The following is a 25,810-nucleotide window of genomic DNA, read 5'->3' as shown; positions in this document are numbered from 1 at the left end:
TTAAATTGTTCACTAAACTTCACTTGGAACTCTTCTGGAAAATGTCTTAAAAAATTTTCCGGAAATTCCTCAGAGCACTACTTTGGGAATTTCTACAGAAATTCTTTTTTGCATTTCGATGAAAATTTCTTTGAGAATCTCTACTGCAATAGAGAATATCTCCGAAAAATAATGTGACACTTCCTACGGAAATTCTTCTGAAAATATAACGGGGAGTTCTTTTGGTTATTCTTACGGGAACTCGTCTCAACATTTTTCTAGTTCATTTAAAAAAAATGAATACTACGCAAGTTTACCCCGCGTTCTTTCAAAAATAACTTCCTTTGAAAAACCTTTTGGAAATTGATTTATTTTATCCAGGAAGTTCTCCGGAAAGTTTACGAAAAGTTTCATACAGCATGTTATCGTTTGATTCCAAAATTTGAGAAGCTTTGGCCGGGGACAACACGCCTACGGTTCTTATTTGAAAAAAATTCTCAAACAAAAATTGTAATCATTATCGTCTGAGAATGATTCAGCACAACACTGGTTATAACACTGCTGACTTCTGACAACATAAGGACCGTGGATGTATCGAATCAATTAGACCCCTGTATCAATCAACTCTTAACTTCTGAATCCACGCAAAATTAATTATCATCACCGGCGCTGGTTGACGTTGTGCGTGACATGCAACTTTCGATACCCAAGGCATAAAAAAAGTGGTAGTGGACCTCGAAACTTCATTCCTGATCTCTGCTCTCTCAGTGGTGAATCGATGAACGTGAATCTCACTCGTCATCCAATTCTAAGGTCCCAACCTTGTCAGCATCATCATCATCATCGTCCAACACGCAGACACCACCAATTTAGACAGAACCGCCGCGCCGCGCCGGTAGCTGTGGACCGGATGTTTTATTGAGCGACGCTTGTTGTGCATTCTTCGGTGAATGTATGACACAGAGACAGCCAGCAGCAGCGTTGTTGTCCAGCAGTCAGCATTAGAAGCAGTGTGGTGTTTTCACCGCAAAAGAAGATTGAATTGAATTAAATTGAATTGGATAAGCGCAACGACGCAAGTGAAGATCTCAAAAACCAAAACAACAACAACAGTGCGGGAAGTGACGGGGCGAGTGGGGAATCGAGTGAGCTCAGTGCTATGGCACCGGCCTTGAGTGGGGTCGCGACAGCGCTGTTTGTGGTGGCCGTTACCGGTGTGACGCTCGTCGTTCACAAGCGATCCAGCGACGATCGGGCAGCCGAGCGGTATCGGACGTACGACGACTACACAAAGTTCAATAGTTTTGTGGGTGGGGGTGCTGGAGGTGGTGCCGACAATTTAATTGTGGACGTTGACGAGTTCAGCAAAGGTGGTGGCGTCGGTGGCCGTGGGGGGCCATTCTACAGTTATCAGCACTGGTCCCGCCTAACCGTGGACTACGATGACGGGGAAGAATACAGCTGGCGGAGTCCGGCCTTCCAGAACGTGAGCTATCTGCCGGCGTACAATCGGTCGGCGAACTGGTTCCGAATAGAGGAGCAGAATGACGGCGATGGCACGGATCATGAGAAGCGAGACAGGGTTAAGCAGGTAAAGTTGATCAACCGAGTGATAGATGTGGGCATCACTGATGGACCGTCGTCCGCTGAGATACAGTCATAAATGTGATCCAATGCTCATGTTGATGTTTCGATCTTTTTCAGATGTGTTGGAAGAGCTAATATGTTGTTATATTGATATAAAATAAAAAGACCTCATTAGCTTAGTCGTTAAATCGTTATCATCAGAATCGAGAAATCAAGTTTATTGCCTGAAAACAAGGTTAATGTATTCATTTACATAGTCATTCATGAAACTAAACAATAAAATGTTTTAATCGAGAAGTTTGATCTACGATAGAAATATAATGTGCGGTGTGTATTCAAATAAAAATGAAGCGTTGATGAAGGTCAAATCAACAATTTATGTTGCTCCTTGGATTTCTATTTTTATAGCTGGATTAGATCTACCTTGCTTGGAATTATTGGTTTGATCAGTTGCAGTTACAACTTGAAAAATGGCAACACCGATGTGTCTTCGTTGTAGGACTTTGTTTTTGTTGTTGAAATGTGAATTAATATAACATATCACTTGATAGTTGTGTGGATGGAAATGGAGGATTTTTTATTGTTCAAAATCACGGCAGAATTCTGGTCTAAATTCAATTAGGATGATCATCAGAGCCATGGAGCCAATAAAAAAATCACACCTATCATCTATGTATACACAATACACATCTTTTCAAAAAGGTATTCCACATGCTGCTACGATGATGGGGTCTTCCTTAGCAGTGCGATAAATTGCGCGGCTGCAAAGCAAGACAATGCTGAAGGTGGCTGGGTTCGATTTCCGGTCCGGTATAGGGAATCCTTGGGTTGGAGGTGCTTAAAAATCTCGCAGTCAATATCCGTGGAAGTGCTGAATGAACACTAAGCTGGCGACAATGTCCCAATGGGGGATGTAATGGCAATGAGGAAAAGAAGAGCTGTGATAATGACCTGATGAGGATGCATTCAATATACCAATTATCTTTCAAATAAAAAAGTTAGATTTTAATAAGTTTGCTAGTACATAATATAATGGTGAGGATATCGGGACGAATCTGATTGGAAGCCTTACAAGATTGTAAGCATCCCGCCCAAAAACATTAGAAAGTTCTGGATTTATTTTCCAAGGAAAATGCTGAAAATCTGACAAGTATTTCAGTTGCGAATTATAGTCAGATATTCATTCATTTCGACACAGTTGTTTCATAAGGGCCAATGTCGCAATGAGCTCGAATGGAGAAAAATGGGTTCGAATGTTCCATGACATGTTTTCAATTATATTTCAAAGAGTAGATGTTATTTTAAATGTTAATAGTTTGCATGAAATTCATCCATATCTAATCATTGAATCCACATATAAATAAAATTTACTTTGGATTTATTTCGATTTGAAAATATGATTAAAGAATTAGTCGTCCTTTTTTTCTAACAGTGTACACTTGCGCCCTTCAGAAATGCGCCATAATGTTTTTGACAACATCCTTTTCGCCCAAATTCCACGCCCGGCTGTCAACCTATTTGTCAGTATCGCCTGTTTGCATCGCCCCGTTGTGTTTTCAAAGTACCGTTTAGCCCTTTTGCTCACATGTGTTTTTGATGCAAGAACGAAGTGTCATAATGCAAAAATGAAACACAGTTTAGCCCTTTTGCTGCCATGGAGAAAACGGGGCGCAATCGCACCGAGAAAAAAATTCCAACGGAAATGTAATATCGCCCTTCTGTATTTTTCTGTTTTTACAGCAAAAAAACAACATTTTGTACCATTTTGAATATGCTACATATAGTACATTTCCAGGAGGTTCGATCTATGACATAAACTCGGTTTGTTTACATTTGCGACTTCGGCCCTTATGAAACAACTATGTCGATTTATTTACAGGGTGTCTACTACCTGGAAAAACCTGGAAAACCTGGAATTATCAGGGAATTTCTCCAAACCTGGAAAAAACCAGGAAATATCAGGGAATTCCTCACATAATCAGGGAAATTTCAATACCCTGTGATCATGAGTGAAATTCTCTCAGAAGATGAAAAAAATCCTTACAAATATTTGAATAATTATACCAATTAAATCTATCAAAAATGTAGTGAACATTAATGGATCGTTGTTCCGCAATGATTTGCCATCTTCAAAAGAATTCCTTGAGAATTTCCAAAGCTTCTTCTTCTTCTTCTTATTGGCATTACATCCCCACACTGGGACAGAGCCGCCTCGCAGCTTAGTGTTCATTAAGCACTTCCACAGTTATTAACTGCGAGGTTTCTAAGCCAAGTTACCATTTTTGCATTCGTATATCATGAGGCTAACACGATGATACTTTTATGCCCAAGGAAGTCGAGAAAATTTCCAATCCGAAAATTGCCTAGACCGGCACCGGGAATCGAACCCAGCCACCCTCAGCATGGTCTTGCTTTGTAGCCGCGCGTCTTACCGCACGGCTAAGGAGGGCCCCATATTTCCCAATTTCCAAAGCTATTCTTGGTGAAATCTAGGAATTTATTCGGGAAATCAATTAGGGATTGCTTAGTAAATTTTTTAGTATTCCTCGAAAATTCTTTTGGAATATATTAAAAATAATAAATTACTTAGGATTTTTCAAAGCAATTTCTGGAGGAACTTCCGAAGGAATTTCGAGATCAGTTTTCCAAGGAATATCCGGAGGATTTTTCAAAGAAATCACCTGAAGGGATTTTTGAAAAATAAAGGTGTAAGTGATTTATGAAGAATTGTTGCTAAAGGAATTCTTGAAAGAATAGCCGTAGGATTTTTCAAAGGAGTTTCTAAAGGTATTTTCGACGAATTTCCAAAGAATTCTTAAAGGCAAAATATCCGGAAAAACTCCTCTAGGTGTTTTCTAAAGTTTTCCTCAAGATACTTCTGCATGAGTTCCTAAAAAATTCTTTCAAAATAATACCGGAAGGATTTTCCGAAGGTTTTTACAGTAAAGCCATAAGTAATAGAAAGCTAGTGGAGCTGTAACCATTTAAATTATTCTGCCAAAATATGCTTCAATAAGCTTAATAACCTACTCAGATTACGATTAGATTATTTATCGTAAAAAATATGTATCGTGTTCAAGTGAAGAAAGAGAATTGAATGTATGGGGATGGCATCAGGTTGTTGTTTATCAGAATATTTATGATCAAAAAAGGTGTTATCTGAATAGGCTATAAATTGACCGCTTTGACACTTACCTTGGCTGCTAGGTCTAAACGAACTAGATGTTGGTCACACACTAGAACAAACTAGATGTTGGTCACGCGAACAAGAGCAACAATAGTAATCTCGGTTATACTGCCGTTCTACGCATAGTTGTCCCATGTTACCTTTGATGAAAAAATTCAAACTGAAGCCAATTTGTCCCACTGATAAAAATAAGTTGTTGTTTGCTGTCCTGAAATAGTATTGCCTACGCTCATAACACCCCAAAAATATTTGTTCAATTTCAAGATCCATTCGATTCTGAAATTAGTGGGACAAATTGACTCGAGTTTGGATTTTTTCAGCAAACGTAACATGGGACAATTATGCGTAGAACGGCAGTATACTCCGTGTCAGGTATAAGGACGTTAGGCATAAAGGATGTTAAGCATAAAATGCCCAAAAAACAGCCCACGACATAAAAAAGGTCGTATTACGCCTAACGTCCTTATGCCTAACGTCATGGACCAAGCAATCTTATATTTTTGCATCAACACATTTCCTTAAGGAGTTCTCGCAAGAAGTTCTGAAGGAATTCCTAATGAAATTCCCAAACATATTTCCGGAACTTAAGAGGAGTTCTTAAGTTTCTTTTAAAAAGAAATAGCTGAAATAAAATTCAAAGAAATTTTCGAAAGATTTGTTAACCAAATTTCCAAAGAAGGAATTTAAAAAAACCGTAATGGAATTGCCAAATGCATCTGTAAAGCAATTTCCGGAACCATTTCTTTAGAAGTTTTCTAAAGTTTTGCGAAGAAATTTTCAAATGAAATCCTGGAGGAAGTTCTAAGGTAAATTCTGAGGCAATTCTTAAAGTTCCCTTTTTGAAGGAATTTCTGTAATCATTTCCGGAGGATATTCCGATGAAATCTATGGAGAAATGTTCAAAGGAATCCTGGAGGAATTTTCTATTTGATTCCTGAAGGAATTTTTGATTGAATGGCTGAAGTAATTTCTGGGTGAACTTGCGAAGGAATTCCTGGAAGAATTTCTTAGATAATTTACAACATTGTTTTAGTGAGGCAACTAAAAATTATTATTTTTTTAAAATTGTTTTTCGCAATATTTACTTGTTTGAATCGATTATTTTGCTGCTAAAATCTATATATGGCAAGTTTGTTTTTACCTGGAAATTAATGTAAAACACCTGGAAAAATCAGGGAATTTTGTTTTTGCAGATGAGTAGACACCCTGATTTAGTCTACATCTAAACAGATAACACTGAATCAACAATTTGACGCCACAATACACGGTTCGAGGCCGCATCTCTCTATCCTCGAATACGCCCCACGCTCGCCAAGTCGTTTTGCACCTGGTCTGCCCATCTCGCTCGCTGCGCTTCACACCGTCTCGTACCTGCCGGATCGGAAGCGAACACCAACTTTGCAGGGTTGCTGTCCGGTATTCTTGCAACATGCCCTGCCCATCGTACCCTTCCGGCTTAAGTTACCTTCTGGATAATGGGTTCGCCGTAGGGTTGGGCGAGCTCATGGTTCATTCTTCGCCGCCACACACCGTCTTCTTGCACACCGCCATAGATGGTCCTAAGCACCCGTCTCTCGAATATTCCGAGTGCTTGCAAGTCCTCCTCGAGCGTTGTCCATGTTTCATGTCCGTAGAGGACAACCGGTCTTATTAACGTCTTGTACATGACACATTTGGTGCGGTGGCGAATCTTTTTTGACCGCAGTTTCTTCTGGAGCCCGTAGTAGGCCCGACTTCCACAGATGATGCGCCTTCGTATTTCACGACTAACATTGTTATCAGCCGTTAGCAAGGATCCAAGGTAGACGAATTCCTCGACCACCTCAAAGGTATCCCCATCCATCGTAACAATGCCTCCTAGGCGGGCCCTGTCGTGTTTGGTTCCGCCCACTAGCATGTACTTTGTCTTCGGTGCATTCACCACCAGTCCAACTTTTGCTTCACGTTTCATGCGGGTGTACTGTTCTGTCAGCTTTGCAAATGTTCGGCCGACAATGTCCATGTCATCCGCGAAACAAATAAATTGACTGGATCTGTTGAAAATCGTACCCCGGCTGTTACACCCGGCTCTCTGCATGACACCTTCTAGCGAAATGTTGAACAACAGGCACGAAAGTCCATCACCTTGTCTTAGTCCCCGGCGCAGATTTGAACGAACTGGAGTGTTCGCCCGAAATCTTCACACAGTTTTGCACACCATCCAGCGTTGCTTTGATCAGTCTGGTAAGCTTTCCAGGGAAGCTGTTCTTGTCCATAATTTTCCATAGCTCTATACTGTCGTATGCCGCCTTGAAATCAATGAACAGATGGTGCGTTGGGACCTGGTATTCACGGCACTTTTGGAGGATTTGCCGTACAGTAAAGGTCTGGTCCGTTGTCAAGCGGCCGTCAACAAAGCCGGCTTGATAACTTCCCACGAACTCATTCACTACTGGTGACAAACGTCGGAAGATGATCTGGGATATCACTTTTTAGGCGGCATTAAGGATGGTGATCGCTCGAAAGTTCTCACACTCCAGCTTGTCGCCTTTCGTGTAGATGGGGCATATAACCCCTTCCTTCCACTCCTCCGGTAGCTGTTCAGTTTCCCAGATTCTGACTATCAGTTTGTGCAGGCGAGTGCAAGTGATGAGCTCAGCGATATCATCCTTACCAGCTGCTTTATTGGTCTTTAGCTGTTTGATGGGGCTGGTTGGCTTTCATCGTTCGCTGAACTGACGTAGTCATCTCCTCCACTGCCTTGACTTTCACTGCCTGTATTCTCAGCGCCATTTAAATGTTCCTCGTAGTGCTGCTTCCACCTTTCGATCACCACACGTTCGTCCGTCAAGATGCTCCCATCCTTATCCCTGTACGTTTCGGGTCGCGGTACGAAGCCTTTGCGGGATGCGTTGAGCTTCTGATAGAAGTTGCGTGTTTCCTGTTCCATCTCCTCGCACTCCGCTGCGTCCTTCTCCTCCAGAATCTGTCTGCACTCTTCGTCGAACCAATCTTTCCGTCGACTTCGTCCCACATACCCGATATTGTTCTCCGCTGTGTCGTTAATGGCTGCTTTAACTGTATTCCAGAGTCCTCAAGAGGGACCCCATCGAGCTCACCCTCTTCCGGCAACGCTGCCTCGAGATACTGCGCGTATGCAGTGGCGACATCAGGTTGCTTCAGTCGCTCTAGGTCGTACCGCGGCTGTCGTCGGTACCGAACATTGTGGATGACGGATAGTTTTGGGCGCAGTTTAACCATCACCAGTGATAGTGATCAGAGTCGATGTTAGCGCCACGATATGTCCTGACGTCGATAATGTCGGGGAAGTCCCGTCCATCAATCAGAACGTGATCGATTTGTGATTCTGTCTGCGGTGGTGATCTCTAGGTGTATCGATGCGGAAGGCTGTGTTGAAAGTAGGTGCTGCGAATGGCCATATTCTTAGAGGCGGCTGAATCAATTAGTCGTAGACCGTTTTCGTTCGTCAGCCGGTGAGCGCTGAACTTCCCAATAGTCGGTCTAAACTCCTCCTCTTGGCCGACCTGAGCGTTCAAATCTCCTATGATGATTTTGACATCGTGGCTTGGGCAGCTGTCGTACTCACGTTCCAGCTGCGCGTAGAATGCGTCCTTATCATCATCAGTGCTTCCGAAGTGTGGGCTATGGACGTTAATTATGCTGAAGTTGAAGAACCGGCCTTTGATCCTCAACATGCACATTCTCTCATTGATCGGTCACCACCCGATCACGCGCCTTTGCATATCGCCCATCACTATGAAAGATGCTCCCAGCTCTTGTGTGTTGCCGCAGCTCTGGTAGATGGTACGATTACCTATAAACGTTCGCAACATTGATCCCTTCCAACAAACTTCCTGCAGCGCTACGATGCCGAATCCACGGTCCTTGACCACATCGGCAAGTATGCGTGTGCTTCCGATGAAGTTGAGAGATTTGCAGTTCCACGAACCGAGTTTCCAATCGTTAGTCCCTTTTCGTTATTCCCGGTGGACCATGGTGCACAGTTTCACTTAGAGTCCCTCGCTGGCACTCGGACGATGATCAGCCGCCCCTAACGTGGAGAACAGACGCTCAGTAAGATATGCACCTCCGGAGAGGAGGCCGGACGAAAGTACGTCGGACGACGATGGGCCGGATGGTATTGGCTTGGCAGGACTACGAGGAGCGTCTCAAATGGTCAATCGATGCCGGTCGATAACGTGTTCGACGGCGCGGAGGTTGGTAGTGTGCTCGCCTCGCGAGGGGTGGTATGGCTGATGACTTACGGTTTTGGTTTCCGGGTCCCAACGTGGCAAGCGTTTGCCTACTCTTTCACCACTGACGTCTTGACGCTTCTTGTTATTCACGTTTCCGCACGATGTCACAACCGCCAAGGGGCGATCGCGGATTCGGTGATTAGTGCACACACCAGCACACGACTCGACCGTACGAGCAACACCACAGCGCACTGGAAGAACGACGGCTCCGGGACCTGCGTAGACCGCACAAAAAAACCTTCACTTGAAGGTTTAGCCGTAAGCTACTGAGCCACAAAATATCAAACCGACTATTACCTGGTTAATTTTCGTACGATAACGCGTTTATACTCTTTTTACGATTCACTTCTTGTCTTCGACTGCCGATCACTTTAAGTAAGAGGCTTTGGATCTTTATTCGTTCCTATTTATAATCTACGGCATGAATACCGTAGATAACAAAGAGAAGTATTGGCCAACTGATGAGGCTTATCAGATCATTATTAGTTTGTTTATGTTATTAGATCTAGTAGAATTGGTGTCTCAACTAGAAAGGGTACGCTAGTTAGCAGCTACCATAAAGGTAGTGTTCATAGCCGCCAATTAATAGCATCAGTATCTGTGCTTTTAGTAGGGTTTTGGTCACCGTGAATTTTTATATCTTTGGGTTGTTGATTTTTTTCGGTGAAACCGAAAACCGAAAAAAATCAACAACCCAAAGATATGTATCTGTGCTTTGTTGGGAACACAGGTTACCAAATCAAACTGTTACAATCGTTGGATGTAAACACAGTGACTCCTTCCAGTTTCACAGTAGCCGGGCAATCAGTGGAGAATGTTGAAAGCTTTCAATATCTTAACAGCCAGACGGCGTCAGACGGCGGTACCAAGATCGACATAGGCGCACGGATCAAGAAAGCAAGCGCTGCCTTTGCGCGTTTAAGAAATATCTGGAAAAACAACGAGCTCCATCGTCGTTGTCACCAGACGCCGATAGCAACAGAAATTCGGAATCGGAAGTGGGACTGGGTCGGCCACATTCTACGTAGGGGCGGAAACGAGATCTGTAAACAAGCATTAGACTGGAACCCAGCGGGACATCGCAGCAGAGGCAGACCCAGAGACTCATGGTGGCGAAGCCTCAATAAAGAAATAAAAGAAGTCGACCGAAATCTAACCTGGCAACAGGTTAAAGCGATAGCTGGACATCGCTCAGGATGGAGATCTTTCAAGTCGGCCCTTTGCATCACCGGAGGTGTACAGGACCCATAAGTAAGTAAGTAAGTCAGAGCTCATCACGCTGGTAGTTCTGTCGCTGTCGCTCTTCCTCTTTCATGATGCAGAATAAGGCATCGCACGTCGACTACGGTTGCGCAGAGTTCGCAAGTGAGCGGAAGATCTTTTTTCGCAGGAAAGTGTGGATCAGCCGGGTGTGACCAATCCTCAGCCGTATTAAGGCACGCTGGTTCGTTGCGCTACGCTAATCACCTATTCGTGTCGTGTTTTATCTTCCTCAGATTAGTATTCCTAGACTCATATCACCGGTGCCGTATCGCCTGTTTTACCGTTCGCAGAGCATCTTCGCCTGGGATGGATGTGTCGATGACGGGTTGTTCTCTGGCCTTTTTTGTCAGTCTATCAGCCACTGTATTTCCATTCACGCCGAGTCGGGAACCAGAAGAAACTTACAGGTTTTATTTTGCTCTCGATGCTCCCGTTTCTAATGCTAGCAGGAAAAAAACACCACCTCGGCTCTGATATTTTATATAATTGTTACTGCCTTCTTGGAGGCATATGCCTCCGCCGAGAATATGTAGCATTCCTTTGGAAGACTAAACTTCCGGACTACGCCATGGGAGTTAAAAGCAGACCCTACTTTGTCACCTTGCTTGGGACTACTAATGTCCCGGTGTGTCGCCCTTTGGAATCTGACCGACAGCAGCTATTAGGTCCCAAACTATCGACGGTTCATGCGCGTGCCATACTCGGTCGCTCTACCTTACAAGCAGGTCGACAGCGGGAAGCACTGTATCCGTTACATCGAGTAAGTACATGGTCGGAAACTCGATAAAAATAATGTTGTTGTGTCGACTTCTAGCGAGCATCCGAATGGTTGTCCGTGGCATAACTGAGTTTATGGGGCGGGTTAAAAATTCTCCAAAAGCGTAACCGACCATTGTGTTGTATGTGGAAGCAAAATCTTGGGGTGTCTTCCTCGGCTGTAATCTTATTCCTATTACGGTTACTGCTTTGACTGTCGCCTGCAGTTTCCGGTGCAAACCTTTCTCTTCTGATCCTCGTACTAGGATGAGGATGCCGTCTGTGTACATAAGAATTTGTACTCCGTTTGGAGCACACGGGATGGGCTGCATGGCAACAAGGAAAGCCATGACTATAGGATTCGCAAATGCCATTTCGCCAGGCGGTGTCGTACGCTTTCGACAGATCACGAAGATATGCAATTTCTCCAATTCTTCTGCTCCATCTTCGGGGTCATCGGTGAACCCGTCTGATCAGCTTTTGTCGGTTGCCACGTAGAGAGTTCACCGTTCGCCATAAATTAGTCATCGTACTCCTAGGTGATATTTTCGCCTCAATATTTTACTACAATTGCTCCGTTGCTTGTTTGATCGCTTTTCGTGCTGTACCCTTGCATTAATAAATTTCACCAATGCCTGGGGTTGGTCCGCGTAGGATCAATAGAATCATCAAAGGGAGCGGAGCGGAGACATTTTCTTCTCCATCGGATTGCCGTTTTCGCTTCAGGGCACCATCACGGAACCGCTTATGGTCCAATTTTGAGGCTGATTTACAGTCCAATTTACAGCTCCTGCTGCTGTAATTTTCTCAAAAGTCGACGATAAATCGTCCAAGCGGGTTCGAATGGTACCTACCCGATCAATAATGCATAACAAAATTATAACAAGGGGAGTAATTTGTTTCAGAAAAATATTGAAACAAAATGTGTTATAAATTTGGCTGGTTAAATGTTAAAAAAAACAAAAAATATATCAAAAATCCCTCCAGCCGCAACAATTAATTCAGAGGTTTATACCTCCATATCAACTGCAAATGAACGTAACATTAAATCGATCATATTGTTCTTTTGAAGTGAAATGAATTTTAAATGTGCTTGCTGGTAAAATTCAGTCAAATTTAAATTGAATATTGAATGTTAATAAGTTTGATGGGATTGGCTGCAATTTTAAAAACTATTTGCTTTGGAACGTCAATAGAAATTTTCAGTACAAAAATATACTTTCAAGGTAATTGCATACATCATGGATAAAGATCTGTTACGCTACAACGAAGGACTTCCATCCATAATGTAGGTAATTAACTTTGTTTCAGCTATTAATATCGATCATGGGGTCAAGTTATATCAAGGGTGATTAACATAAAATGTAGGCAATTATTTTGTAAGAATTTACGTAACTAATGTTGTTATATTTTAGACATGAAATAAAACTAGCCGAAGACGCATTTTTATTGAATTATCTAATTATAACACGTTGTTTTAAATAACAACCATTGATATAATTTAGTTATAATTTTGTTATGCATTCCTGATCGGGTATGAGCGCTACGCAAGATGATGCACGTTAAAATCTCTGGGAAGTAACACCAGACTTTCTAACTATAGGTAGGAAGTCGGAACTTGAGCTCACAGTGTCAGAGACTCAACTTCATAATCGGGTATTGAGCATTTATACCGCGGTAACTACTGTAGGCCGGGATTGTAGTCCGACTGTCAGTCAATAACCAATGGTCCTCACGCGATAGAAAACTAGCGGACATTGTCCGGCTGTGACAACAGGCATACTTTCGACAGGGTTCTTATGTGCTTCAACGGCTACTTCGATCATAGCTAAAACTGTGCTCCGATCATTCGACATATGTGCTGGATCCAGAAAGTGTCATCTTACTTTTTAAGAAGCAAAACTGGAGACAAAAACCCAAATTAATCCACCTAGCGTTGGTGGTGCCTTTCTCGTGCATTATAAAAATGAGAAAAAAAAACATATAAGAGAGGTCAAAAGGGTACTTTAAGGGGATAGATTTGATGAATGCATTGCAGCAGTTTTTGGAATTTTTTTTTTCGATTTTGAAATTTTTTTTCCAAGGGGGGACCCTTAGCAAAAAACAATGTTTTGTCAATAACTCTGGAACGCAATGACTGATCAGGCCAATTTTCAATAGGAAACAACTAGGCCGCATTATGCGAAGATTGCATCCTATTGTGAGCAAATCGGATAATGCTAAGTATTAAAAAGTGTGTTTCACATTTTTGTACACACACATACAGACATCACCTCAATTCCTGCTCATGCTTGAAACAAAATTGCCCTGTTAGGTCCATATGACTCTTCGGGATTGAAAATCTCTTGCCCAACATTTTTTCAAGTCTTTGTAAACACAACATAAAATAAGTTAGCGCTTTCACGTCCCTCGTTTTTGTCCGGAACGCGTTGGCTCCCATAAGCCGCTATTTTTCAGATGTTGCAGGAATCCGTGACTTTCAAGAGGAGCCGCCAAACGTAGTCAGCTAGAGCCATCAGTACTGAGATTTTCATTTTCATTGAGAGAGGTCACACGATATTTACATTTTATTCTCTCCCGCTTTCATAGAAAACATAAACAATGAAAGGAATTCTGCCAAATTTTCACGGATTTTTATTTCATGAAAGCGCATCAAACTATTGTAAACAAGCTGTTTCTCCTTCAATAATGTTATTTCTAACTCGAAAATCAAAAACAATACAATCATTTTATCGACTAGTCCTCTTAATTTGCACAGATCTATTAAAACTATTTGGAAATTTGAATTTTTTGAATATAATTTAGCGAACTATGAAAATAGTGTAAACTGGCAAATGCTGGGTAAAGCGTACCATTGGTACTTCGCGTACCTGAAGGAATAAAATAGACCCCATCTCGCGGTCCTTAGCCTCTTACCCAGCAACTCCTATCCCTACCTCCCCGCGGTGCTGGCCGGGATACGAGCAACCTTAGGGAAGATCGGGTAACCAACCCCGGTGGGAACTATGGTCGTATGCTGACAGGGAAGGGGGGTTTGCTCCTCTCCGGAGGTGCAAATCTTATTGAGCGTCTGTTCTCCATGTCAGGATCGGCTCACAACAGCGTCTGTTCCCCATGTTAGGGGCGGCTGATCATCGTCCGAGTGCCAGCGAGGGACTCTAAGTGAAACTGTGCACCATGGTCCACCGGAAATAAGGAGGAATGGTCCTCCGGAAATTCAGGGCGTTTGGTGTCAGGCCCTGCAAGCCAGCCTTTAAAAAAAATCACGCAACGAACAATCAACAAGAGAGTACGGACCGGAACCATCGGCGAAGACCACTGCGACGAAAAGGAACTAGCGATTGGAAGCTAGGTTCATGGAACTGCAAATCTCTCAACTTCATCGGGAGCACGCGCATACTCGCCGATGTGCTCAAGGACCGTGGATTCGGCATCGTAGCGCTGCAGGAGGTTTGTTGGAAGGGATCAATGGTGCGAACGTTTAGAGGTAATCATACCATCTACCAGAGCTGCGGCAACACACGAGCTGGGAACAGCTTTCATAGTGATGGGCGACATGCAAAGGCGCGTGATCGGGTGGTGGCCGATCAACGAGAGAATGTGCAGGTTGAGGATCAAAGGCCGGTTCTTCAACTTCAGCATAATCAACGTCCATAGCCCACACTCCGGAAGCACTGATGATGATAAGGACGCATTCTACGCGCAGCTGGAACGTGAGTACGACAGCTGCCCAAGCCACGACGTCAAAATCATCATAGGAGATTTGAACGCTCAGGTTGGCCAAGAGGAGGATTTTAGACCGACTATAGGAAAGTTCAGCGCTCACCGGCTGACGAACGAAAACGGCCTACGACTAATTGATTTCGCCGCCTCCAAGAATATGGCCATTCGCAGCACCTACTTCCAACACAGCCTCCCGTATCGGTACACCTGGAGATCGCCACTGCAGACAGAATCACAAATCGACCACGTTCTGATTGATGGACGGCACTTCTCCGACATTATCGACGTCAGGACATATCGTGGCGCTAACATCGACTCTGACCACTATCTGGTGATGGTTAAACTGCGCCCAAAACTATCCGTCATCAACAATGTTCGGTACCGACGACCGCCGCGGTACGACCTAGAGCGACTGAAGCAACCTGATGTCGCCACTGCATACGCGCAGCATCTCGAGGCAGCGTTGCCGGAAGAGGGTGAGCTCGATGGGGCCCCTTGAGGACTGCTGGAATACAGTCAAAGCAGCCATTAACGACGCAGCGGAGAACAACGTCGGGTATATGGGTCGAAGTCGACGGAACGATTGGTTCGACGAAGAGTGCAGACAGATTCTGGAGGAGAAGGACGCAGCGCGGGCGGTCGCGCTGCAGCAAGGTACCCGGCAGAACGTGGAACGTTATAGACGGAAGCGGAGACAACAGACCCGCCTTTTCAGGAGAAGAAACGCCGCCTGGAAGAAGCGGAGTGCGAGGAGATGGAACAGCTGTGCCGTTCTCAAGATACACGCAAGTTCTATCAGAAGCTCAACGCATCCCGCAAAGGCTTCGTGCCGCGAGCCGAAATGTGCCGGGATAAGGATGGGAGCATCTTGACGGACGAACGTGTGGTGATCGAAAGGTGGAAGCAGCACTACGAGGAACATCTGAATGGCGCTGAGAGTACAGGCAATGAAAGTCAAGGCAGCGGAGGAGATGACTACGTCAGTTCAGCGGACGATGGAAGCCAACCAGCCCCCACCTTGAGGGAAGTTAAGGATGCCATTCAACAGCTAAAGACCAATAAAGCAGCTGGTAAGGATGGTATCGGAGCTGAGCTCATCAAGATGGGCCCGGAAAAGCTGGCCACTTGCCTGCACAAACTGATAGTCAGAATCTGGGAAAACGAACAGCTACCGGAGGAGTGGAAGGAAGGGGTTATATGCCCCATCTACAAGAAAGGCGACAAACTGGAGTGTGAGAACTTTCGAGCGATCACCATCCTTAATGCCGCCTACAAAGTGATATCCCAGATCATCTTCCGTCGTCTGTCACCATTAGTGAACGAGTTCGTGGGAAGTTATCAAGCCGGCTTCGTTGACGGCCGCTCGACAACGGACCAGATCTTTACTGTACGGCAAATCCTTCAAAAATGCCGTGAATACCAGGTCCCAACGCACCATCTGTTCGTTGATTTCAAGGCGGCATACGACAGTATAGACCGCGTAGAGCTATGGAAAATTATGGACGAGAACAGCTTCCCTGGAAAGCTTACCAGACTGATCAAAGCAACGGTGGATGGTGTGCAGAACTGTGTGAAGATCTCGGGCGAACACTCCAGTTCGTTCGAATCGCGCCGGGGACTAAGACAAGGTGATGGACTTTCGTGCCTGTTGTTCAACATTGCGCTAGAAGGTGTCATGCGGAGAGCCGGGTGTAACAGCCGGGGTACGATTTTCAACAGATCCAGTCAATTTATTTGCTTCGCGGATGACATGGACATTGTCGGCCGAACATTTGCAAAGGTGGCAGAACTGTACACCCGCCTGAAACGTGAAGCAACAAAAATTGGACTGGTGGTGAATGCGTCAAAGACAAAGTACATGCTTGTGGGTGGAACCGAGCGCGACAGGGTCCGCCTGGGAAGCAGTGTTACGATAGACGGGGATACCTTCGAGGTGGTCGAGGAATTCGTCTACCTCGGATCCTTGCTAACGGCTGACAACAACGTTAGTCGTGAAATACGAAGGCGCATCATCTGTGGAAGTCGGGCCTACTACGGGCTCCAGAAGAAACTGCGGTCGAAAAAGATTCGCCACCGCACCAAATGTGTCATGTACAAGACGTTAATAAGACCGGTAGTCCTCTACGGACATGAAACATGGACAATGCTCGAGGAGGACTTGCAAGCACTCGGAGTATTCGAGAGACGGGTGCTTAGGACCATCTTTGGCGGTGTACAAGAAGACGGTGTGTGGCGGCGAAGAATGAACCATGAGCTCGCCCAGCTCTACGGCGAACCCAGTATCCAGAAGGTAGCTAAAGCCGGAAGGGTACGATGGGCAGGGCATGTTGCAAGAATGCCGGACAGCAACCCTGCAAAGATGGTGTTCGCTTCCGATCCGGCAGGTACGAGACGGCGTGGAGCGCAGCGAGCGAGATGGGCAGACCAGGTGCAGAACGACTTGGCGAGCGTGGGGCGTATCCGAGGATGGAGAGATGCGGCCTCGAACCGTGCATTGTGGCGTCAAATTGTTGATTCAGTGTTATCTGTTTAGATGTTAACTAAATAAATGAATAAATGAAACTGGCAAATAGTTTTAAGAAATGAAGAAAATGTCGAAGCATCTGTTAACACTTTTTACAGATTATTATCTGACATAATCTCACAAGAAACTCCACTAAAACGAAAACGACGTCATAACAATAATAAAGACCCAATTTGGTATAACCGGCAAATCAAGAATTTACACACTTAACTCATTTTACAGTATTCGGTAAATTTTACCGAAATCTCAACAGCAGAACTGTTCGGTAATTTTTTTTACAGATTTTTTGTATTTTTTTCCATTGCTCAACTGTCAAAATCGCCGAAAATCAGTAAAATTATTTATCGAACAGTTCTGCTGTTGAGATTACGGTAAAATTTTACCGAATTCGGCGATTTATTTTAAGTGTGTAAGAAATCGCAAGCAAAAAGCACACAAAATTTACAAAAGTCATAACAGTAATGAAAATTTAGTATATTACTTGGACGTATGCGATCAATTGAATTACGCTATCAGTAACGCATTGGAAGATTACAATTCAAAAACTGAGAGCGAAATAAAGTCCTGTCCTAAGAACTTCTTTAATTAGGTAAAAACAAAACTGAAATCTAATAACTTTCCATCAATTATGCATCTTGACGAAAACGCGGGGAATAGCTCGGAAAAGAACTGTAATCTTTTTGCAGATTTTTTCCAGGAAACCTATTCTACATTTTCTGAAAATGATCGTGACCGCGACTATTTTGCATTTTTCCAGACTTTTCAAATGATATTGGAGTGAATCAACTTCATGTCCATGACATTTTGCAGGCCCTACGTAGTTTAGATGCTTCGAAAGGTCCTGGTCCTGATGGAATCCCTCCTATATTTATGAAAACCCTAGCAGTGGAACTAACCACTCCATTATTTTGGCTATTTAATATGTCACTAGAATCAGGAAAATTCCCAAATATATGGAAAAACTCATTTTTGCAATTCCTGATCATAATACCTGGTTTACAGTTGTCATTTGAGTGATAAAACGGCCTACTTTTCCATACCAACAGAATGGGTGCTTTAATGACCATTATGCAACTTAAATGGGTTGCATAATATTCATTATAGCACTCATTTGGGTGCTATAATGAAAAACCTACATTGGGACAGTAGTTACATGACTACATTTAGCTGAATTAGTTTGGGTGAGTGTTTAAATAGTGTACTCTAAGCGTCTTGTAATAAATGAAAGGGTTTGTTGGACATAACATCACAATTTTCCAAAGGCAATTGCATCCATCGCTTCATAGCTTTTCAAGCTATGCAATTTGGCACGATAAGATGGAATCTTATTGTTCTCTGCCGCAACATAATTTATTGGCATGAATGATCATGTGGAGTAAATTCGATTGTACAATTTTGGTATAGATTTATTTTATCAAAACCCATTTTTCGTCATTGCAAAAAAATGCGTGTGCAACTCGTTGCAAAACTCGATTTTTTCAGCACTCGTAGTATTTATCCAACTCGGCAAGCCTCGTTGGATAAACGTACAACTCGTGCTGAAAAAATCATCTTTTTGCAACTAGTTGCACAAACTACTATTATGCAACTTTATTGTGTGCTATAATGGTTATTAAAGCACTCATTCCGTTGGTATGGAACAGTAGGCGTTTCTTTACTTAAACTGTAAAATCTGTTGGCCAGAAGAAGGGAACCCCCTCACGAAGAACAAAACAATACTAGAGGTCCCTCTCTACACCACGGCAGGCTACTGACTGATACTCTGCCGGCAGCTGCAGCTCTCTTTTTTATTCAAACACAACGGGTATTTACAATCATCTATAACAAACATTGCCTTTATCTATACCTAAGAGCAACTACAACTAACCGGCTTCATGCACCGAGGCGTCGCACCCTACCTCGTAATCCAACACCCATCCTTAGGATGCACGCCTCCCGTGCAGAGCTCCTCCTCGCCGGAACAATTTCTCCTGGTCCACATCCGTTGCCCGTACAAATGGCCACCACTCCGATGTTTGTACGACAACCGCCACATGCGCCTGCACAAGTGGCCCGACTCCGAAGCTTGCACAGCGCCTCTCGATGCTCTGCTGACCAGCTCCTAAGTGTTCCGATCCAAAGCTCCTCCTGCTGACCAGCCAGCATCCTACGGAACGTTCCAACCTCCTGATGAATTCTGTCCGGCGCTACCCAAGACTTACGTGGCTGATCCATGATCTCACTGCGCCACGCGACTTATGCGGCCAATCCATGATCTCACTGCGATAACGTCGACGGCCATAACATCCCACTAAGATAAAGAAAGGGAATCGTTCCTGGGCCCATAACCTGTTGGCTTGATGAAGGAAACACCCTGACGAAGAACAAAACAAATACTAAAGTTCCCTCTCTACACCTCGGAAGGCTGCTGACTGATAACTCTGTCAGCAGCTGCAACTCTCTTTTATTCAAACACAACGGATATACAATCATCTATAACAAACATTGCCTTTATCTATACATAATAGCAACTACAACTACCCGGCGCCTGCTTCATGCACATCTTCATCGACACCGAGGCGTCGCACCCTACCTGGTAATCCAACAAAATCAGGTATTACAATCCAGAGTTGCAAAAAGTTTTTTTTTCAATCTGTAGTAAATCTTGACCAACTTTTAAACGGATAGAGATAGAAGATTGCTATCTTCAGCAAAGTTGTTCTTTATAAAATTCCCCATTTTTCTATGTGTGTCTTGCGTAGTTTTAAATGCGTTATTATGGATGCATTATTAGAAAAATATGGTTTAGAGTCATTTGGCCGAATGCCGTTTGGCCAAATAGTTAAAATACGTTTCCGAAGGTAGAAGGAAGAAGAGAGAAAAACGGAATAAGAAAGAGGGAAGAAGAAAAAATGAAGAAAGAAAATAGAAGAAGGACAAAGAAAGAAGTAAGAAAGAAGAAAGAAAGAAGTAAGAAAGAAGAAAGAATGAAGAAGAAGGAAGAAATAATAAAGAAGAAGGAAGACAGAATAAAGAAGAAGGAAGAAAGAATAAAGAAGAAGGAAGAAAGATGAAAGAATAAACAAGAAGGAAAGCAGAATAAAGAATAAGGAAGAAGAAAGAAGGTAGAAGGAAGCAAAAACAAGAAAGAAGGAAGAAAAAAGTAGAAAGAAGGAAGAAGGAAAAAGGAAGGAAGAAGGAAGAAGAAGGAAGATGGAAGAAAAAAGAAGAAGGAAGGAGGAAGGAAGAAGGAGTAAGGAAGAAGGAAGTAGGAAGAAGGAAGAATGAAAAAGGAAGAAGGAAGAAGAAAGAAGGAAGAGAAGGAAGGAAGCAGGGAGAAAGAAGTAGGAAAAAGGAAAAAGGAAGAAGGAAGTAGGAAGAAAGTAGAATGAAGAAAGAAGAAGAAATAAGGATGAATGAAGAAGGGAGGCGGAAGAAGGAAGAGGGAAAGGAAGTAAGAAGAAGAAAAGGAAGAAGTTCTCTGTTCTCAATTCACTTTTCTTTTCCCACTTTCCACTTCACACTTCCTTCTTCTCATTATTCCCTTCTCATTCCTTACTCTCCACTACTCGTAACCAGAGGTCAATTTTTTTAACTAAGCGGCCAAACGGCATTCGGCCAAACGTCCCGTTCGGCCAAATGGCTTGACACCAAAAATATAAAGGAATCATTCCAGGGCATTTAAAACATCAGAGAAGTTTAGTTAAGTTAAATGTAAAACATATTAAATGGATGGGTTTCATCGATTTTTTTCCGATATATCGTTTTTGTTAGATGTTACCTATAAAAATGCACTTTTTCATAAAACGCGTCAGGGCAACCCCTAAACGTCATTTCCCAGAGTTGTAGTAGAACAATTTTTCATTTGTTATACCCTTTTATTTGAAGGTTGAGCCCCCAACATTCAAGACTTTGTCCAATTTTGGGACACCCTACTATACAACCCGAAATGAAAACTATTATTTAATATTGTTAATTTATTATAAATATTATTAACAGGGAATCAATATTCGAGCAACGCCTAACAATATACTCTTTGTCACCAACAGAGTTTGTTACTGACAAACCTTTATCAGAACCCGAACACAATTTGACAAGAATCATTTGCCTTGCATGCTTTGATATTTTCGAAAATATGTACGATGCTTATTTTGTAATCATTGTTCGATTCTCGAATATTTCCATGAAACCAGAAACTGTGATAGCATAAAACCGAAATTTGATCTAGAAATAATGCAAAATAACAGAATGAAAAGTTGGCAACAAGATTGTCTGTTGCTGACAAAATTTTTCGGATCTTTGTCATTTATTATCTCCGACAAAAACAACGCTTTGTCGTTGGTTCTCTTTGTCGCTTGTTTCGCATGCGCATTCCAAAATAATTGATTCCCTGATTATAAATATTTGATATTCGAATAAATTCGCTTTAAAAATATTACGTCAAGAATATCTGACCTCTAATCTTATATTTTTCTCCCTTCTCCAGATGATGGTTCACGCGTGGGACAACTACAAGCTGTACGCCTGGGGCAAAAACGAGCTGAAACCCATCACCAAGCGGGGCCACTCGGGCAGCATCTTCGGGGCGTTCGATCTCGGTGCGACCATCGTCGATGGGCTGGATACGCTCTACCTGATGGGGCTGCACAAGGAGTTCGACGAGGGCCGCGACTGGGTCGAGCGGAAGTTCACCCTGGAGAACGTGGGCAGTGATCTGTCGGTGTTCGAGACCAACATCCGGTTCATTGGGGCGGTTCCTGACGTGCTACGCGTTCACCGGCGACCGGCTGTTCCTGGAGAAGGCCAAGTACGTGGCGGACAAGCTGCTGCCGGCGTTCCAGACCCCGACCGGTATCCCGTACGCGCTAGTCAATCCGACGAATGGGGTAAGTGTTTGCTTGAAGGATTTTTTTTCAGATATTTTGATCATTCTCTGAAAGCTATTCCTGTATTTGAGTCTACATGGTTCAAACCTTCTGTACATACATGATAAATCGACAATCATCTTTACATTTAGATGGGGATGGGATTCGAGATGATTGTAATCGTTACTAGATTTTAATTGTTTGTCAATATCGGTGTTTGAATTGGGCTATCAAACAAATTCCCATTTAACTATTGAATCCCATGCCTAGTTACCTTTCGCATTCTACCTTTTCTATTTAGTCATAGATAGAACCACATTCCATAGATCAGTGCACTCTTCCCACATCTAGATTATGAAAAGTTTCTCTATTTCGTCTTCACTACTGTTATACAAACAATAAACAACTTTTTCAGTTCTTGACAGTTGTATAAATCATAGTTTATTTTAGGTTTAATTCGACGCTGTATATATTAACGGAAACAAGCATGGTTCTTAGATCACTTCTAGATATAGTTTGTAGTAATAATTTTTTTCTTCTATTCAACTATTCAACTTTTCAATCTAATCAGCACCAAATTGTTAGCTAGACAAAACCAACCAACTATCACTGTGATCTCTTTTCTTTTCTCCCCATCTGTCTGAATAATCTGTGTGGAATTGTGTGTGCGATCAATTGGTGGTGCTTTTTGTGGGTTTGTTATCGGTGTATAATTACCAAATATTCCATCCATTGTGCAGCCTAAGACCATGCTCGAGCGGGTCGTCAATCATATAGAAACCTTTTTTGTCAATCTGTTCTACAAGGTTAGTACAAAGTGTTCCCTCCCAACTGTTTTGTCATCTTTCGCCATCCCAAGCAATAGCACTAGATTTAAGCTTCTTTTCGTCCTTGAATTCGAACGAGGAAATCATACACATGTTGCCTTCATCTACCGCCCCCAACAAAGGTACGACCCGATGCGAACTGTATGTGGTTGTCATCGTCCCCCCTCCTTTTCCCCACTCATTTCAAATTGTAGTTCCGTTTCATATACATATGTAGATAGTTATCGGTGTAGAAGCAGAACGACCCGGGTCCGGTAGAGAATTTCTGCCCCGTCATAGAGTGTTGTAACTGAAAAAACCTATTGGCCATGCGGAACGAACAAATCGATCGAACCGGAGCGGTTTATCGCTGGCTGGCGGAATAGCAAATAGTAGAATGCGGCAAAGCCCGAACCAGAAACCACGATATTGGATTACAATCATCTCGAGTTCCATCGTTGCATTCAACCAGTGCACATTATGTAGTTGTTAGTATTTATCTTTTTTTCTTCATTTCTCATGTTCAGGTCCATTGGATATTGATTTTGAAATTCATTGTGAAATGCCAATTTATTTCGATTTATATGATTCAACAAACGATGATGTTGGTGAAAAACATCGGTAACGAATTGCGAAAAAAAAACGCGCCTAATCAATTTGATGATAAGTTGTCAGGTTTGCTACTTGAAACTTCATCATGTCTACACGTAATAACGATTGGAATTCGTTCCATAAAAGATGTCGTTTTTAATTTGCTCCACTGGTGTTGCTTTTGTCTGGTATTATTACTTTTAATTGAGACAAGTGAAGCTTGTAGAATACCCTGATGTAAACAATTACACGAATAAGATGTGTTGCTACAGTTCATTTAATTTTATTTTTGAAAGCTACAACAGCGACATCATGTTAGAATTTAAAGAGAACAAAATAAAACAAATCTCGATTTTTGAGAAAAAATTGTTTTCACAAATTTCGCTTTTTCGAGTTTCTCCGGAAAGTTTGTTTTGAACTCGGACACATGTAATTGATGTCGAATTATATTCAACAGAGATCAATGCTGGTTATAAGAATCTAATTTCATATATCTACAGTAATTTCGTTGAAGTTAGTACGAATTTATGCCGTTTCCAGCATGTCCAGTTTCAGTTGAATCAGAATCATTCGCTTTTGAATCATTTGCTGAGAACAGCGAAATAGTTTTTTTTTTCAATTACTTAAATAACGTGATTTTTAATACATTATGAAAAGTTCATCACGGAACATTGTTCATGAGGTCATCCACTATTTTTTTTATTGCTGGTGGCCTACAACAAAAATAAACTATAAGGTCAGCATTTGATAATAATCGATGACCGGAAGATATATCCGTCGAAGCTTCAATATAGCACATATGCAATAATTTGTTAGAAACTGATGTTAATTTATTGATTGCACAGTCTGTATTAGTTCAGTCAGTACGAGACACATCAGCAAGAAAACTTAAAAACAGAAATTCTTGAATAATCTATTTCATGCGTATTCGAAAAGACACATATTATATAAGCATTTAGCATTTGCTTTCATTTCTATTTTTTCTGAACAAACGGAACAAAAGCATTGCGAGATATTTTATCTTCATTCCATCATTATAATCGTATCGTAAGTATACCCCCAAACATCAGATTCCGAAGGTCTGCAAGCTCAATAATGGTATATTTCGTAGCATTAAACAAGAGTTTCAACCCTTCATGATCGTAAATTTGATTATTTTTCAAAAATGATTTGCTAAACTTTCTAGGTCCAGTCGTGAGGCCACCAGGCTCGAATTATAAAACATAGAAATCGGTTGATGGATATTTTCCTCATCTAGATGATATCTGCTGATACACACCACGTTTCACTGGCTTATAACAACACGGATTTCACTTTAGTATTCGGTACGACCGTGTGCCGCTCAAAGCGCACAAGCCCAAGTCCTGGTGTTAGGTGGGACGCTAAACAGCCCTGACACGACGGCCCTCCGACGAGACAGGAGGTTTGCGCAGGCCCAATAAGCCGCCTTTAAAAACAACTATTACGAACGACATAGAAGATAATACGACTCGATACAATCAGCAACGACCTAGGCGACGAATAAAGGATCACGATTGGAAGCTTGGAACATGGAATTGCAAGTCGCTAGGTTTCGCAGGTTGCGACAGGATGATCTACGATGAATTACATCCCCGCAACTTCGACGTCGTGGCGCTGCAGGAGATTTGCTGGACAGGACAGAAAGTGTGGAAAAGCGGGCATCGAGCGGCTACCTTCTACCAAAGCTGTGGCACCACCAACGAGCTGGGAACCGGCTTCATAGTGCTGGGTAAGATGCGCCAACGCGTGATTGGGTGGCAGCCATTCAACGCAAGGATGTGCAAGCTGAGGATTAAAGGCCGTTTCTTCAACTATAGCATCATCAACGTGCACTGCCCACACGAAGGGAGACCCGACGACGAGAAAGAAGCGTTCTACGCACAGCTGGAGCAGACATACGATGGATGCCCACTGCGGGACGTCAAAATCGTCATCGGTGACATGAACGTACAGGTAGGGAGGGAGGAAATGTATAGACCGGTCATCGGACCAGATAGTCTGCAAACCGTTTCGAATGACAACGACCGACGATGCATAAACTTCGCAGCCTCCCGCGGAATGGTAGTCCGAAGCACTTTCTTCCCCCGCAAGAATATCCACAAGGCCACATGGAAATCACCTAATCAAGTAACGGAAAACCAAATCGACCACGTTCTAATCGACGGTAAATTCTTCTCCGACATCACGAACGTACGCACTTACCGCAGTGCGTATATTGAATCCGACCACTACCTCGTCGCAGTATGTCTGCGCTCAAAACTCTCGACGGTGAT

At 42.9% G+C, this 25,810-nt stretch overlaps 1 protein-coding gene across 1 annotated transcript in view; it reads left to right on the top strand.

The window, feature by feature from the left end:
* The first annotated feature begins 426 nt into the window (after positions 1 to 426).
* Positions 427 to 25,810, top strand: part of LOC134207819 (mannosyl-oligosaccharide alpha-1,2-mannosidase IA-like) — an 80,191-nt gene continuing 54,807 nt past the window's right edge. The window contains 3 exon segments of the mRNA XM_062683758.1: positions 427 to 1,570; positions 21,741 to 22,007; positions 22,009 to 22,140. Of these exon segments, the coding sequence (XP_062539742.1) occupies positions 1,139 to 1,570; positions 21,741 to 22,007; positions 22,009 to 22,140 (831 nt within the window). The 5' untranslated portion in view covers positions 427 to 1,138.

Source organism: Armigeres subalbatus, chromosome 1 (genome assembly GCF_024139115.2).
Source record: "Armigeres subalbatus isolate Guangzhou_Male chromosome 1, GZ_Asu_2, whole genome shotgun sequence".
Lineage (NCBI taxonomy): Eukaryota > Metazoa > Arthropoda > Insecta > Diptera > Culicidae > Armigeres > Armigeres subalbatus.
This window is presented reverse-complemented; position numbering and strand designations above follow the sequence as displayed.